General features: G+C 40.9%; 1 protein-coding gene across 1 annotated transcript in view; it reads right to left on the bottom strand.

Moving 5' to 3' along the window:
* Window positions 1-1,389: 1,389 nt before the first annotated feature.
* LOC104251026 (aldehyde oxidase 3) overlaps window positions 1,390-14,788 on the bottom strand; it is a 48,887-nt gene continuing 35,488 nt past the window's right edge. The window contains exons 27-35 of the mRNA XM_059820576.1: window positions 14,303-14,398; window positions 12,800-12,928; window positions 12,060-12,134; window positions 9,354-9,406; window positions 8,682-8,796; window positions 7,564-7,629; window positions 6,039-6,227; window positions 4,030-4,197; window positions 1,390-1,443 (exon numbers count right to left, since the gene is read on the bottom strand). Of these exons, the coding sequence (XP_059676559.1) occupies window positions 1,390-1,443; window positions 4,030-4,197; window positions 6,039-6,227; window positions 7,564-7,629; window positions 8,682-8,796; window positions 9,354-9,406; window positions 12,060-12,134; window positions 12,800-12,928; window positions 14,303-14,398 (945 nt within the window). The remainder of the gene's footprint in view (window positions 1,444-4,029; window positions 4,198-6,038; window positions 6,228-7,563; window positions 7,630-8,681; window positions 8,797-9,353; window positions 9,407-12,059; window positions 12,135-12,799; window positions 12,929-14,302; window positions 14,399-14,788) is intronic.

A 14,788-nucleotide genomic window follows, 5' to 3' on the forward strand; every position in this document is an offset into this window, starting at 1 on the left:
ACTATCAAATGCGAAAGTTGAACATTCATTTGCACATATACCTATATTGGCTCAGCCATTTCCTTTTCTCCCTCTCAAACACCTTTGCACTTGCTTTTCAATCTCCTCTCCTCATGGGGAAATGCTCCATCAAGATTCATACAGATGCCACTGCATCACTTTAAAACCTTTCTTCTAAAACAATGTCTGTCAGAGTGCCAGTAATGTTGTTTGGCACAGCTGAGTTAAACTGTGAGCTGACATGCCTATTTTTAATGATGAACTTCTATTCTTGTTTCCTCTCAGCCCTGCTCCCCTCCACCTTTTCATCTCAGTTGCCTGCTGCACACCTGTTACACAGACCTGATGGTTGCTGATGGTTGCAATGGGCAACCCCATTTCAAAATGAATGTCTTAGATAAGAAGACCATGAGGTTTTACAGATATCCCACTATATCTTTGCTCACTAATCTATGTTATCCCAGAAATCCTCACCTCTGTTATGAACTTCACTCAAAGCTGGTACTGGGAACCTGTCCTGCTATTTAACCCTTCCTACCTACAGCACATCTCCCTCACTTTGTGCCCTCTTCTTACCTACAGAAGAATGCATCAGCTGTGTCCTACCTACTTCACCATTTTGCTGGAAAGAAGGAGCAAAACAGTGGGTAAGGCAAAGGAGAGGAGGAGTGAGCACTGATAATGCAGTGAATAGTAGTGATTTTATTCCAGCTCTGAGAGAGCTCAAAGTCAATAGTGGTTCAGAGAGAACTAATGGTATGGAGCAGGCCTGAGATGGGCTGCCAGGAAGCAGAGAGCTATACTAGAGTATTACTGCAGTTACTGTGGCAGTAATAATATATTAGTGTCTAGAAAACATTTGACAGTATGTACTTTTAGAATCTCTGTTCTACTGTAATATTGATACATTGCCCATCACTAATTCATAGTCTCTAATTCTGATCTTTGTGATTTTCATGTACTAGAAGAACAGAAAGAGTGGATAACAACAGTTGTGAATCTCAAACTCAATGTACAAGTGGCAAAATGGCACTACTTGTGATCTGCTCTTCATTGCAGATATTTTCAAAATTGCATGCAAATTCTTTGAAGTTCATGAGGTAACTCCAGAACTATTCCAGTGTAGCATGGAACACAATTTCATTTAGAAATAAATGTATGTTTCAAAATGAGAGGTCTCTTACTTGGCAGGACAATAGAACTGGTGCTTATATCTTGTTCTACAAAGACAGATATCTATCTATCTGTCTGTCTGTCTGTCTATCTATCTATCTATCTATCTATCTCTGTGTGTAAGTATTACAGTTCTACTTCCGTCTTGCAGGAATGTTTTCACTCAGTAAGTGGCTGAAGGAGTCACCTGGTTGTTTGATACTTAGGAAAGCAATATTAATCTATATTGATGGCCCATGGCTTATATGTTCCAGATTTATCTTTTGGAATCTGAAAGAAAATATAAAGAAAACAACATCATTTTGCTAAGAGGAAAGAAAACTTACTGTAATTCACAAATGCGTGTTCCTTGTCAGCCATTTAAATGTCATTGCACACACAAATCCCCACTTTGTCATGTTATAAAGGGTTGTGAAATCAACCAACTTAGCTCTAGTCAACAGTGGCATACTTGTAATTGAACAGGTAATTAAGCGCACAGGTGAGCTCACAGCCTGAAAGGCTCAGATTAGAGGAACTGACATATGAAGTTCTATTATGCAACATGGTTTAATGAGACTGCATTAAATCATGGAGGCCATGATGCTTGTAAGGAAATCCTACATTTCTGAGGGCAGGCCTGGAGATAGAACATTAGCTCCTGATGACTGGATAACAACTTCACCTTTATTTAAATTCCAAGTTGTTACCCAGTGTTTGCACAACACCTAGCCCACAAAGGTTCTTGATCTCGGTTATGACTTCTACTAATATGAGAAATTCTATCATGGTGAAAGACTTGACCACTGGATATCCTGCACAGAAGGAAACAGAAGTGGATGGATGTGGAATTCACAGCCCCAACCTCCAGGCAGGTTGAGGTCAGGGGGTCTCTAGCTCCCTGCCATTAGAAGAGATAGGGGCCTGCAGGCTTGCCTCACCCAGTTTGTGTCCCTTTCCATAGAGAAATTTTCAGCCTAGGGTACAACACAGTTGCTCAAACTCAGGTCTGTGGGGCTTTTTAAGTTGAAAGCTTTAATTAATGGACCTTGTCACAGTTTGGTCTGATGTTTCCTGTTTTTCAAGCCCCCACAGCCTTTGTTTAGTTTGCTTTCTGACTGGGTATGGATTGAGGGGAGAATGGCTGCTAAACTTTTGCTGTTTTTCTGTTTGATAATTACTCCTATGCTTTACTCCTTTCATTTTTTTATTCCTTTTTTTTTTTTTCTTTTTCTCTTCAACTTGTACATAAACAGAAATTTTGGGCAAGTCACAATGTATTAGGCAACTCCAGATATATCTACTTTTACAATGCCAAAAGGATGAGTGCAGCGGAAAACCTGTTGAAGTGGCTGAAGCTATTAAGTCAGAAAACAAAGTCATCATTCCCATCTTGCCCTCCTTTCTGAAGAAACTCTTGCGTGATCATTGTTGGCTAGGACAGATGGGGGAGGGAAGTTGGCTCCTGCCTTATAGTCTTAGAAAAATAAGTATCCTCCAGCAGGCTACTGCTCTGTCCTGCCAACCCCTTGTAGTGAGGGAAGTGCAAGATGCAAGAAGAGCAGATTGAGGGCACTACTCTGGAAAGAAATACACAGAGAGCGGCAAGGGTAAGGGTATATTTTCTTGCCATTCTCATTTTGAAGAAAGCAGAGGCAAAGCACACAGATGGTTATCCAAATAACTAAAGTGGTTGTGGGGGAAATTGCAATAAAAGGGCACAGTCCACCAGCTGTGGGTACCTGTTCCATCTGTGTGAGAGGGAAGATATTAGAAGATAGTGGCATGTCAAAAGCAGCCAAAGTTGGCACTGTGTTGCACTTTCAGAGTGGGGAGCTGTACCATTCTCAAACCTATACATCAAATCTACAAAGTAATTACAGTGCCTGAGATAGGCAGAAAATGGGCATCTTGCATGTTTGTAAAAAAAAAAAAAAAAAGGGCAGAAGATCAGGGTATCTAAAATCCATTGTTCTTCTTAGGCCCCATCATTTCAGTGTCTGCTGAACATTTCTTCATTCCAGAAAACAAAGAAGAAATAGCATGACCTGAAGGTCAAGGTGGAGGGCTCTCATAAACCCAGCTGGAAATGGACCATACAATGGGAAGAATCATTGCTAGCCTCTGCTTTTTTATAAAAATCAAGGATCTGTTCACTCAAGCAGCTCTAGGAATACTTCTCAGATCATGACACAGAAAATGAGCTTATATGAAGTAACTGGGACCTAGATGGGTTAGGCCTTTACAGTGACTATCTTAAATTTGCACCCTTAGATTCTGTGGATGCTACTGTCAATGGTGATGCTTGCATGGAAACATACATCTAAAATGTTTTATTTGGGAGTGCTCTTGTACACCCAGACTGTGTTCTAACTCCATGTTGTGACAAGACCTAGATGTGTATCAGCCTGTATTTCCATCTCACTGTCTTGAAGGAAGAAGGAAACTAGGGTACATCGTTCAAAGTGGAATCAGTCTAGACCAGGAGCAGAGGACAGGTGATGGAACACACCTACTCTGTGTCTAGACAGTCACAGTTCCTAATAGAGATGCAAATAAAGTGACACTGAAGATAAAGTCAGAGTACAATCTGAAAAGTACTTTCAAGGGCTTTTAAATTAAAGGAGATCTATAAATTGGAAACATTACCACTAAGGAAACAGCACAGGTTCCTCAGTTCTGGACTGTCAGTTCATGTTACTCTGTCAACAGAGCTGAGCAAAATGGCACTGTTTAAATAAAGTGCAAAGCTCTGCTTATTGTGGTATGTTGAAGAAAAGATATTTGGCTCACTGATTAGTCTATGTGCACAGTCCATTCAGATTAAAGAGAACTGAGGAGTTGGCTAGCTCACGAAAGGAATGAAAACAACCTTACCATCTCAGTAAAGATATCATCACAGGCCATGCGAATCCGCTCAACAGTCAAGGGGCTGTTCAGTGTGAAGTCCAGGGGCAGTCCTCTTTCTTTCCGTGCAGCAGCCACTGCATCTCGTATTGCAAAGAACACTGAGCTGCCCAAGAAGAATCCAGCCTCGCCCATGCCCTGGTAGAGGAGAGAGGCAGCCGGAGAGACTGGCCTTAGAAACTGACAGCAAAGAGTTAAATCAGCACATCTCTGCTGTAGTTGTCTGAAATACACTGAATCATACCAGCTCAGTATTTGGTCACGTCCAGCATATTTGGATTCAACAATTTTCCTTGGATCTCTGAGAACTTTCAAATTGGAAAAACATCAAGGACCAGGATTTGTCTGATGGGGATCATTCTCAAATTCACAATACAGCTACACTATGAAAAAAGCTTCCTGCTGGGACTTCAGTGCTCACGTTATAAAGCCATGAAATAAATAATGACTTTTCACATAAAGTACCTTTTCTATATCCAAGTGGAATTAATTCTACATGATGAAACAGAGGAAGAAAAACACCCACCCCCACTGCCCCCTTAGCCCCTTTTGCATCGATAAAGTTTGTGCTGTTCAATTTGGATAAGAAATGTGCCCTTTGTCTCAATCTATTTTCTTCTTGTGGAAGAGTTTGTTTACTCATTTACACCATGTAAGGCCATAAGCATATAGAGTGGACTTTCTTCTGGAAATTCCCATTCCTTTGTGTACTGGTTTTGGCTGGGATAGAGTTAATTTTCTTCATAGTAGGTGGTATGGTGCTATGTTTTAGATTTGTTCTGAAAACAGTGTTGATAACACAGGTATGTTTTAGCTACTGCTGAGCAGGGCTTACACAGAGTCAAGGCCTTTTCTGCTTCTCACACCACCCCACAGGCGAGTAGGCTGGGGGTGCACACAGAGCTGGGAGGGGACACAGCCAGGGCAGCCGACCCTACCTGACCAAAGGGATATCCCATACCTTATGGTGTTATACTCAGCAATAAAAGCTGGGGGAGGAAGAAGGAAGGGGGGGACATTCGAAGTTATGGTGTTTGTCTTCCCAAGTAACCACCATTACAGGTGATGGAGCCCTGCTTTCGTGGAGGTGGCTAAATGTCTGCCTACCAATGGGAAGTAGTGAATTAATTCCATTCCTTATTTTGCTTTACTTGTGTGTGTGGCTTTTGCTTTACCTATTAAACAGTCTTTATCTCAACCCACAAGTTTTCTCACTTTTACCTTTCCAATTCTCTTCCCCATTCCACTGGGGGCAAGTGAGTGAGCGGCTGTGTGGGGCTGAGCTGCTGACTGGGGTTGAACCACAACACTTTGTCATACCTGCTTTAGATTCGAGGCTGGAACAGTGGGCATTCCTGTCTTTTAGTAGCCAAAGGCCTACACTCCCCTTTAAATCTCCTTTTATTTTGAGGTGCTTTTTTTTTTGCTCTTATTTTGAGGCTAGGAGCAGTGCTCAGTCGTAGTACTGGGTGCCTCCTCAGAGGATGATGTACCCTTAAAACAGAAAGAATGGTGCTCTGCAATGGCTAATGGAGGAACTCGGCTCTATTCCCATACCTATCATAGGTTTCCTGTAAGATTCTAGAAAGTCACTTAATCTCTTGTCTCACGACTTCTCTGACTTTAAAAAAGATCATAATTATTTCCTTCTTCCATTCTTTCTCCTGTCTAGGCAGTTTAAGCTCTTCAAGATGAACTCTTTCAGTTCTGATGTATAGCACAACAGCTAGGTACAAAAAAATTTCAATTTTGATTAGGGTTTCTAAGCGCTACTGTAATACCAATAAATCTTAGGGAGAAAATTAGTTCAAAAACTCAGAACATCAGTGTTTCACCATTTAAATACAATTTGTTCCATAGCTGAAACTGGAATTATTTTTTGGGGGAAAAAAAAGAAGTCTACCATACACTACAGTCACTTATGGTTTTGCAGCAGAATCACCTGGTGTGCTTGCAAATGGTAAGTTTGGCATATTTACCTTGGAAGAATAGATAGCAATTGAGTTGTGTGAATCTGGCAGTAAATAGACATGGAACTGCTCAGGAATGTCACAGATGGCAGGGATCTTATATGTATCTGGGCCAAGAGTGAGCTGCTCTCCTTCTGGGGAAAAGTAGATTTCTTCTAATGTATAAAGACCAACCCCTTGAATGAAGGCCCCTTCAATCTGAGCAAAGAAAAAAAGGTAAACTTTTACATCTCATTCAGTCATTTCAAAAGATAAAAATATATATACAATTAGACTTACTTTTTAAGATTACACATGAACTGGCATCTTTCCTTCCAAAAGTAGAAATCAGACAACATAGACCAAAATAGGACCAAGCTGTTCTCATCTGACTTACAGAAATATTTTCATTGGCTCAAGTTCTACTCTTCCTTATTCCTGGCTAAACTCACTGTAACTAGTACAGTTACCTCTGATTTGCTTTGGCAAAATTGCCAAAGACAATTGAGTCAAATCCACTGACTTCAAGCTTATTGCTCACAGGAACTCCAGTGAGGAGATATTTGCCCAGGGACTATGACATAAATAGTCTGCTCAATCTGATATTTGCTTGAAAAGATTTGCAGATAGCTACCGAAATTTCTTCTAGAGAAAAATATCTCATCTCAGACACAAATAGATGATAGGTTGGATATCAAGAGAAAATAACAGGCCAACCTAAATTAGGAAGGAACAACTGCTGAGTAGACACCTGGGCTATGACAGTGGTGACGTAAACACTGGTGCAAGGTGAACATAGAATTTAACTGCTAAGAAAGAATGATTTGACAAATTTGGCAATCCTTGAATGTGCAAAATGGATATAATCTTTAAGGCAAAAGGCAAATATATGAGGGTGAGCCTGTAATGGGATAAATAAGCAGGATAAGGAAAGCTTTTAAATGTAGGTAATAATTTTAGGAGTATTTGCTTTTACTCTGCAAAGAAATGACAAATCTTTTTTACACTCTGAGTTTACTACTACTTTATTTACAAACTATTAGTGAGTGACACCACTTTTGTCACTATTGAATTTGTCTGTAGATACAGGTATTTGATTCCATAATACAAAGCTATGGAGACAACAGACCTTTAAAGAAAGGTCTGTTCTATCTTAATAGCTTTTTCAATTGCATTACAGCTGAAGCCAACAGTGCTCTGCAGCTAGTTAAGATTTAGCCCTCAGTCAGTAATTCTGGGGTAAACTGATCAGGAAAAAGTCATAAGGAGATTCAGGATGCTAATCCTTTAAGACATTTCCAAAGTCTGTTGGATCTGCTTTTCTCATGACTGCTCTGAAGATGAACAAGAAGTAGAAAACTTAACCTAGTATTATTTATAGCTGCAAATAATAACAAATACTAGTACATCTGTCAATCCAGCATCCTTGAATGTTAATGGATAGTGTCTCATAGGCTTTGGTGGCTATTAAATTGTCCAATAACAGCAATCATTTAGGCAAAAAGAGGAATGTTCCCTAACATCTAATACAAAGCAAAACTATGGAAGTTCATACCTGTCCTATATCTATAGCTGGATTTATGCTGAAACAGGCATCCATGACAATGTCTGTTCTGATGTTCTGTTAAAAAAATAAAAGGTGTTATAAAGTTATATTTAAGATACACATCAACAAAGGGATGCTAAACAATATATAGCCTCAACCATGAAAGATGTGTCACCACAAGTATTATAAATTTATTCCGAAACATGAAAGCTACTTGAGACAGGCTGTGTTGATAGAGAGTTCATGTAGATAATGCATTTTTGGTGATTGTCTGAAACTTGGAATGTGATATGCACATTCCATGAGTAACAGGATGATCACGAATTCAAGAATGGCTTTGTTGCTTGTCCTCCTATAGAAACTGAATTGCTTGAAGTGATGTTTAGCTACTTCTATGCTTTGCTGTGAGTGTGGAAGCACAGTCACCTGAACAGAAATTCCTTATGTAAAGGAGGGGACAAGGAAGAATGTCTACCGCACTATTCTTATACAAGGTCCAGTGGCTTCTTCTCCTAAATCCCAGCCTGGTATAGTTTGAGGAGTTTCACAGACTCCAGTGATTTCGGAGTCTAGCTCCTCATGGTCTACTAGATGTCTGGCAGTCACTGCAGCCAAATGTCCTTCCCCAGTAGCCAGAAGACATTGGATGGTCTCCACACAATGCTGCTGAGAGCTGTCCCTGCACTAAATCCCCTTTGCATCAAGTCATGTTATGTGACTGGGGCTTCACCTCTTTTAAATGTATATCTGTTAAAAAGGGGACTGTAACTAATGATACACGGTCTTCTTGTTGAAGACCTAACCTGTAGGGAGATGTTCAGAAGGTCTAATCGAATTTCAAAGCCATCTTATATGGTAGAAACATTAGACCTTCTTTATTTTCTGCTGTTCTCATAGTGTTTCTTATTCTTCAGGTCAACATCAGACTTATATCACAAGAACAGGATGAACAAATTATATTGTAAATGGCAGTATAGCCATTTATTGTTCTGCTGGCATTTTGTTGAGTACATCCAACAGACTATGTCTTTATTCTAAGTCAAAAGAAGCAAAAGAAAAAAAAAAGGTCATATGATGGTGGAAAATTCACCCAACTACTTCAAGTTCACTGTATTTTTTGACATTACCTTGTGGGCTCCTGTTAAACAGTCAATTTCTACTTCAGAACATGCAACTCCAAAGAGAAAATATGGGAACGCATGGCCTTTCTGTGTGTCCCAGTTCATGTTTGTAACATAACCTCTGGAGGAAGTAAGAACATCCCTCAGATTAGATGAATTTGATCAAGACATCCCCCACACCCTATCCTTGTCCTCACTGTTGAGATCACTACAGGAATCATATAATGTGATATATCATAAACTCTCTAGGCTAACTATTTTCATAGGATCTCTGTAGTCAAAGACAATCTAGGGTGTAGCACCACTGACAAATATATGTTGTGTGGAATGATTTGGGAGGATAGGAGGGTTACAAACCATGATGGCCATGTAATGAAATTCTTTGTGGGCGTCCTGTGTCCTACTGTAGTTGACCTTGGAGAAGACTCTGTGCATCAACTATCAAACTAGCTAACCAAGGATATAAAGTGCTTCTGAAATTGATATGGGTTGAAGAGAAGAATTCCTCTTGTTAAACACTGCAGTCTTTGGTCCAGGCAACTTCTTAATGGTTTGTGTGCTGCATCTGATATGGCCTTGAGAAGGTTGAATGGGGACAGTTTTATCTTTCCTGCAACTTATTGACAAAGTAGCACCTCTGGTGACATGAAATTAAAAAAGACTAATGGCTTTCCTTACTTGAAATAGCCAGTAGCTGAAAGACTGATGCTTTGCTTGTGAGCTTCACTGATCTGCAAAAGGTATACTCATTATTAAAGAGAGAAAGTTAAAAATTCTTTATGTCATATTTAAAGAAAAAGTGAAACTTTAAAAAATACATTTTAAAGAAAAAAGAACCCTAAGTAAAAGCTTTACATTCCCTTGTGCCCTCGTCATATCTTTAGGAAGGGACACATTGCAAAATCTCTAAAGTTGGCCAGATTTACCAGGACATTGTGTTGCACCACTTGATTTTACAGTGTTTATTCTCTTCCTCTCCTCCAGTTTACTTTGTGCAGGGAGGCCCCTTCCTCCCTGCAGAAGAATGGCAGCTTTCACACTACACTCACGGGTTTATCATAATTTAATAGTAGAATAATAGAATCGTTTAGGTTGGAAAAGACCTGTAAGATCATTGAGTCCAACCATTAACCTAGCACTGCCAAGTCCACTACTAAACCATGTCCCTAAGCACCACATCTACACTCTTTTGAATAGCTCCAGGGATGTGACTCAACCAGTTCCCTGGGCAGTCTGTTCCAATGCTTGACAAGACTTGGTGAAGAAATTTTTCCTAACAGCCAGTCTAAACCTCCCCTGGTGCAACTCAAGGCTGTTTTCTCTTGTCCTATCACTTATTACTTGGGAAAAGACACTGACACCCACCTCGCTACAACCTCCGTTCAGCTAATTGTAGAGAGCGATAAGGTCTTCCCTTAGCCTCCTTTTCTCCATGCTAAACAACTCCCGTTCCCTCAGCTGCTCCTCATAAGACTTGTGCTCCAGACCCTTCACCAGCTTTGTTGCCCTTCTCTGGACACGCTCCAGCACCTCAATGTCTTTTTTGTAGTGAGGGGCCCAAAACTGAACACAGTATTCGAGGTGCAGCCTCACCAGTGTCGAGTACAAAGGTACAATCACTTCCCTGCTCCTGCTGGCCACACTGTTTCTGATACAGGCCAGGATGCCATTGGCCTTCTTGGCCACCTGGGCACACTGCTGGATCATATTCAGCTGGCTGTCAGTCAACACCTCCAGGTCCTTTTCCACCTGGCAGCTTTCCAGCCACTCGTCCCCAAGCCTGTAGCGTTGCATGGGGTTGTTGCGACCCAAGTGCAGGACCCGGCACTTGGCCTTGTTGAACCTCATACAATTGGCCTCGGCCCATCGATCCAGCCTGTCCAGATCCCTCTGCAGAGCCTTCCTACGCTCGAGCAGATCGACACACCTGCCCACCTTGGTGTCATTTGCAAACTTACTGAGGGAGCACTTGATCCCATTGTCCAGATCATTGATAAGGATATTAAACAAAACTGGCCCCAAAACTGAGCCCTGGGGAACACCACTTGTGACTGGCTGCCAACTGGATTTAACTCCATTCACCACAACCCTTTGGGCCTGGTCATCCATTCAGTTTTTTACCCAGCAGAGTATGCCCGTCCAAGCCATGAGCAGCCAGTTTCTCCAGGAGAATGCTGTGTCAAAGGCTTTACTAAAGTCTAGGTAGACTACATCCACAGCCTTTCCCTCGTCCACTAAGAGAGTTACCTTGTCACAGAAGGAGATCAGGTCAGTCAAGCAGGATCTGCCTTTCATAAACCCAATGCTCACTGGGCCTGATCACCTGGTTGTCCTCTCTGTGCCGTGTGATGGCATTTAAGATGATCTGCTCCATAATACTCCCTGGCACCAAGTTCAGACTGACAGGCCTATAGTTCCCTGGATCCTCCTTCCAGCCCTTCTTGTAGATGGGCATCACATTTGCTAACTTCCAGTCAACTGGGACCTCCCCGGTTAGCCAGGACTGCTGATAAATGATTGAAAGTGGTTTGGTGAGCACTTCCGCCAGTTCCCTCAGTACCCTTGGGTGGATTCCATTTGGCCCCATAGACCTGTGTGTGTCTAAGGGGTGTAGTAGGTCGCTAACCATTTCCCCTTGGATTGTGGGGGCTTCATTCTGCTCACCATCCCTGTCTTCCAGCTCAGGGGGCTGGGTACCCTGAGAACAACTGGTCTGACTATTAAAGACTGAGGCAAAGAAGGCATTAAGTACCTCAGCCTTTTCCTCATCCTTTGTCACTATGTTTCCCCCCTCATCCAATAAAGGATGGAGATTCTCCTTAGCCCTCCTTTTGTTGCTAATGTATTTATAGAAACATTTTTTATTGTCTTTTACGGCAGTAGTCAAATTAAGCTCTAGTTGGGCTTTGACCCTTCTAATTTTCTCCCTGCATAAACTCATGACATCCTTGTAGTCCTCCTGAGTTGCTTGCCACCTCTTCCAAAGGTCATAAACTCTCCTTTTTTTCCTGAGTTCCAGCCAAAGCTCTCTGTTCAGCCAGGCTGGTCTTCTTCCATGCGGGCTCGTCTTTCAGCACATGGGGATGGCCTGCTCCTGCACCTTTAAGATTTCCTTCTTGAAGAATGTCCAGCCTTCCTGGACTCCTTTGCCCTTCAGGACTGCCTCCCACGGGACTCTGTCAACCAGTCTCCTAAACAGGCTGCTGCATGGATCTCCATCCCCTACCTCCACTGAGACTGCAGACCGAAGGACCTTGCTAGCACACCGTCCCTCAAACATTGGCATGTCGCCCCCAGGCTTACCTCTAGTGAGCCTGGTTTTATCCCTTTCCCCCTTCAAATCAAGTAAAACCTTCTTCAAGTAAGAAACAGAGAGATATTCACCCAGTCTTCCCATTTGCCGTTAGGATTGTCTCTTCGTATAGGGTCCAGACGCTTCCAAAGGATTTGACAAGCATCCTGGGGAGGAAAAAGGTGGCCATAACTGTTCATTTACCTACAATTTCTTTATTCTGCTAACTGCCAGCTAGAAAGTAGCACTTTGTGAAGAGCAGCATTGGCATCTGCTCTAATGTAACTGAAGTATTCATATACCGGCTATCACTGAAACCATCAACAAAAAGATGATAAAGGACCTGACTCTCCTCCTATTTTGATTTACTAAATAGAAAACCACTGGCTTGAATGATTTATTACAAAATAAATGAAAGCAGAATTGGTCCCAAAGCATTTAAGTGGATAAGGATGTTTATTAAAAATCAGACTTTATAAAAAAGTCTTATAATTAAAAAGAGTACTTGAAATATACCTTATGATAATTTTTCCTTTAAATTGTGTTTAAATACAGAATGAAGTGAAGAGCCATAAATTTATCTAGCGGCAATCTAAAAAAACCTCCATATTTGTAAGCTGATATAGTAAAGCAGAAAAAAGAGACCCTTTTTAACAGTGTTCTGTAATTTGCCTTGCTTTAAACTATGCATGTAAAATAAACTAGCAAGAAAGATTTTGAGAGAAAAGAACTGCAAGCAGCTCAAAACCAAAACAAAGTTATGAATCCTCAGAGAGACATTCATTATTCAACAGAACCACTGATTATGTGAAAAAATGGTAGTAAGTCTAGCCTGGACTGCTCTTGCATTGATTTCCGTCCCAACTGATCCTGCTGTGTATTTGCCATTAGGTATAGTTGTTGTGCTTGTTTCACAGAAGTGTATATATGACAATGGTATCTTCAGTTCACGACTGGCAACCTGTAATAAAAGTAAACAAAAAGAAAGATATCCAGTCCCACTTGAAGATGCAATTTCAAGTCAAGAATTCATTGTGCCATTTATCTCTCTCTCTCTCTATATACACACGGAGAAATGACCTAATTCAACAGTAATACTATGACTAGGACAAATGCAGAAGTATTCCTTAACAATTATTCTGTAAAATAAATATTTTATAATTCAGGAAATGAAAGATAAGGTAAAACAATACAATGCAATACTATCTGTTTTGCCTCTAATTAATTGCTCTCTCTAATGAGGTTTTGGTTACATATGGAAAACTTAATCCAATTTAAAAACCAATGAATTATTCTTCTTCATAGAGTTTCAAATCTTATCTGTGTATTTTATTTTCTACCTATCTCATTTGAAATGGCTTGGCTAGTTTGTGTTCCCACTTTATTGTTTTTCACAGTGTTCTAATATTCAAATGTTCATTCAGCTCATTTTGAAGGAATGGCCTCATTTTAGCTCCAAAATGACCTATTTTGCACATAGTTTTGTTTATCACTATTTACACCAGAAATGTATAAAAATTAACTGAAGTTATCATTGGTGTTGGATACACTACAAAGTTAAATTTTCAGCGCTTTAGCTCCCTCTGCAAAAAACCATTAGGCCATATTTCCATGTGCTCTCTGCGCCTTAGCTCTCCTGATAACAGTGACGTTACCACAAAGATGTTCATTTCCTTTCCAGGTCGTGAAAGATCACAGAATCACAGAATGATAAGGGCTGGAAGGGACCTCTGGAGATCACCTAGTCCAACCCCCCCCCCCCCAGAGCAGCTTCACCTGGAGCAGGTTGCATAGGAATGCATCCAGGCAAGTTTTGAATATATCCAGAGAAGGAGACTCCACAACCTCTCTGGGCAGCCTGTTCCAGTGCTCTGCCACTCTCAAAGTAAAGAAGTTCTTCCTCATGTTTAGATGGAACTTCCCATGACCAAGTTTGTGCTCGTAACCTCTTGTCCTGTCGCTGGGCACCACTGAGAAAAGACTGGCCCCATCCTCCTGGCACCCACCCCTTAAGTATTTATAAGCATTAATAAGATCCCCCCTCAGTCTTCTCTACTCCAGACTAAAAAGACCCAAGTCCCTCAGCCTTTCCTCATAAGAAAGATGTTTCAGTCCCCTAATCATCTTCGTAGCCCTAAATAATCACTCTGATTATAGCTTACATTTTTCCTAAGTTTTGTCTTCATCAATAACTCAAAAGCAATGACCCAATATTAAGCTTAGCTTTCTCATGTCTATAGATTTTGTCTATTGCGCTTCTTAGTGCCATTCATCCTTTTGGCTCAGTTATCTTTCTTGTTGTATTTTAATTACCCTCAGATGCTAACTAACTCACCTGTAATATCTTAGTGTGAATTCCTTGTCCCAGTTCAATTCCACCATGAGTGACTAGCACAGACCCATCTATATAGATATGGACGAGAGCTCCAGCCTAAAGAAAAGCCACAGAAACTTCGTAATTTTCTTACTGCACTGAACAAAAGGTGCATAAGAAAAAGAACAAGGCAAAGACAGATTTAATTCACAAGAATTGGTATATTATTAAAAGGGAATGGAAATTCTCCAGAAGTCTGACAATAACAAATTTCACTGCTCTAAGACAGGATAGACTCTAAATGAGGTAGTAGTTATTCACAGGAGTTCTGCAGGGATAACAGTAATTGGCTCAAATAACAGAAAAGCATATTTTTCTTCTCGTGAAATTGGGTAAATTAAGAACATGCTGGCTCTAGTTATAATGTATGTGTAGCCCCAGATACTATTCCCTCCTCATCCACAATAAGAGGAGGACAGAGCAGAATCTGAACCTGGAATCAAAGGC

Source organism: Gavia stellata, chromosome 8 (genome assembly GCF_030936135.1).
Source record: "Gavia stellata isolate bGavSte3 chromosome 8, bGavSte3.hap2, whole genome shotgun sequence".
In the NCBI taxonomy this organism is placed as follows: domain Eukaryota; kingdom Metazoa; phylum Chordata; class Aves; order Gaviiformes; family Gaviidae; genus Gavia; species Gavia stellata.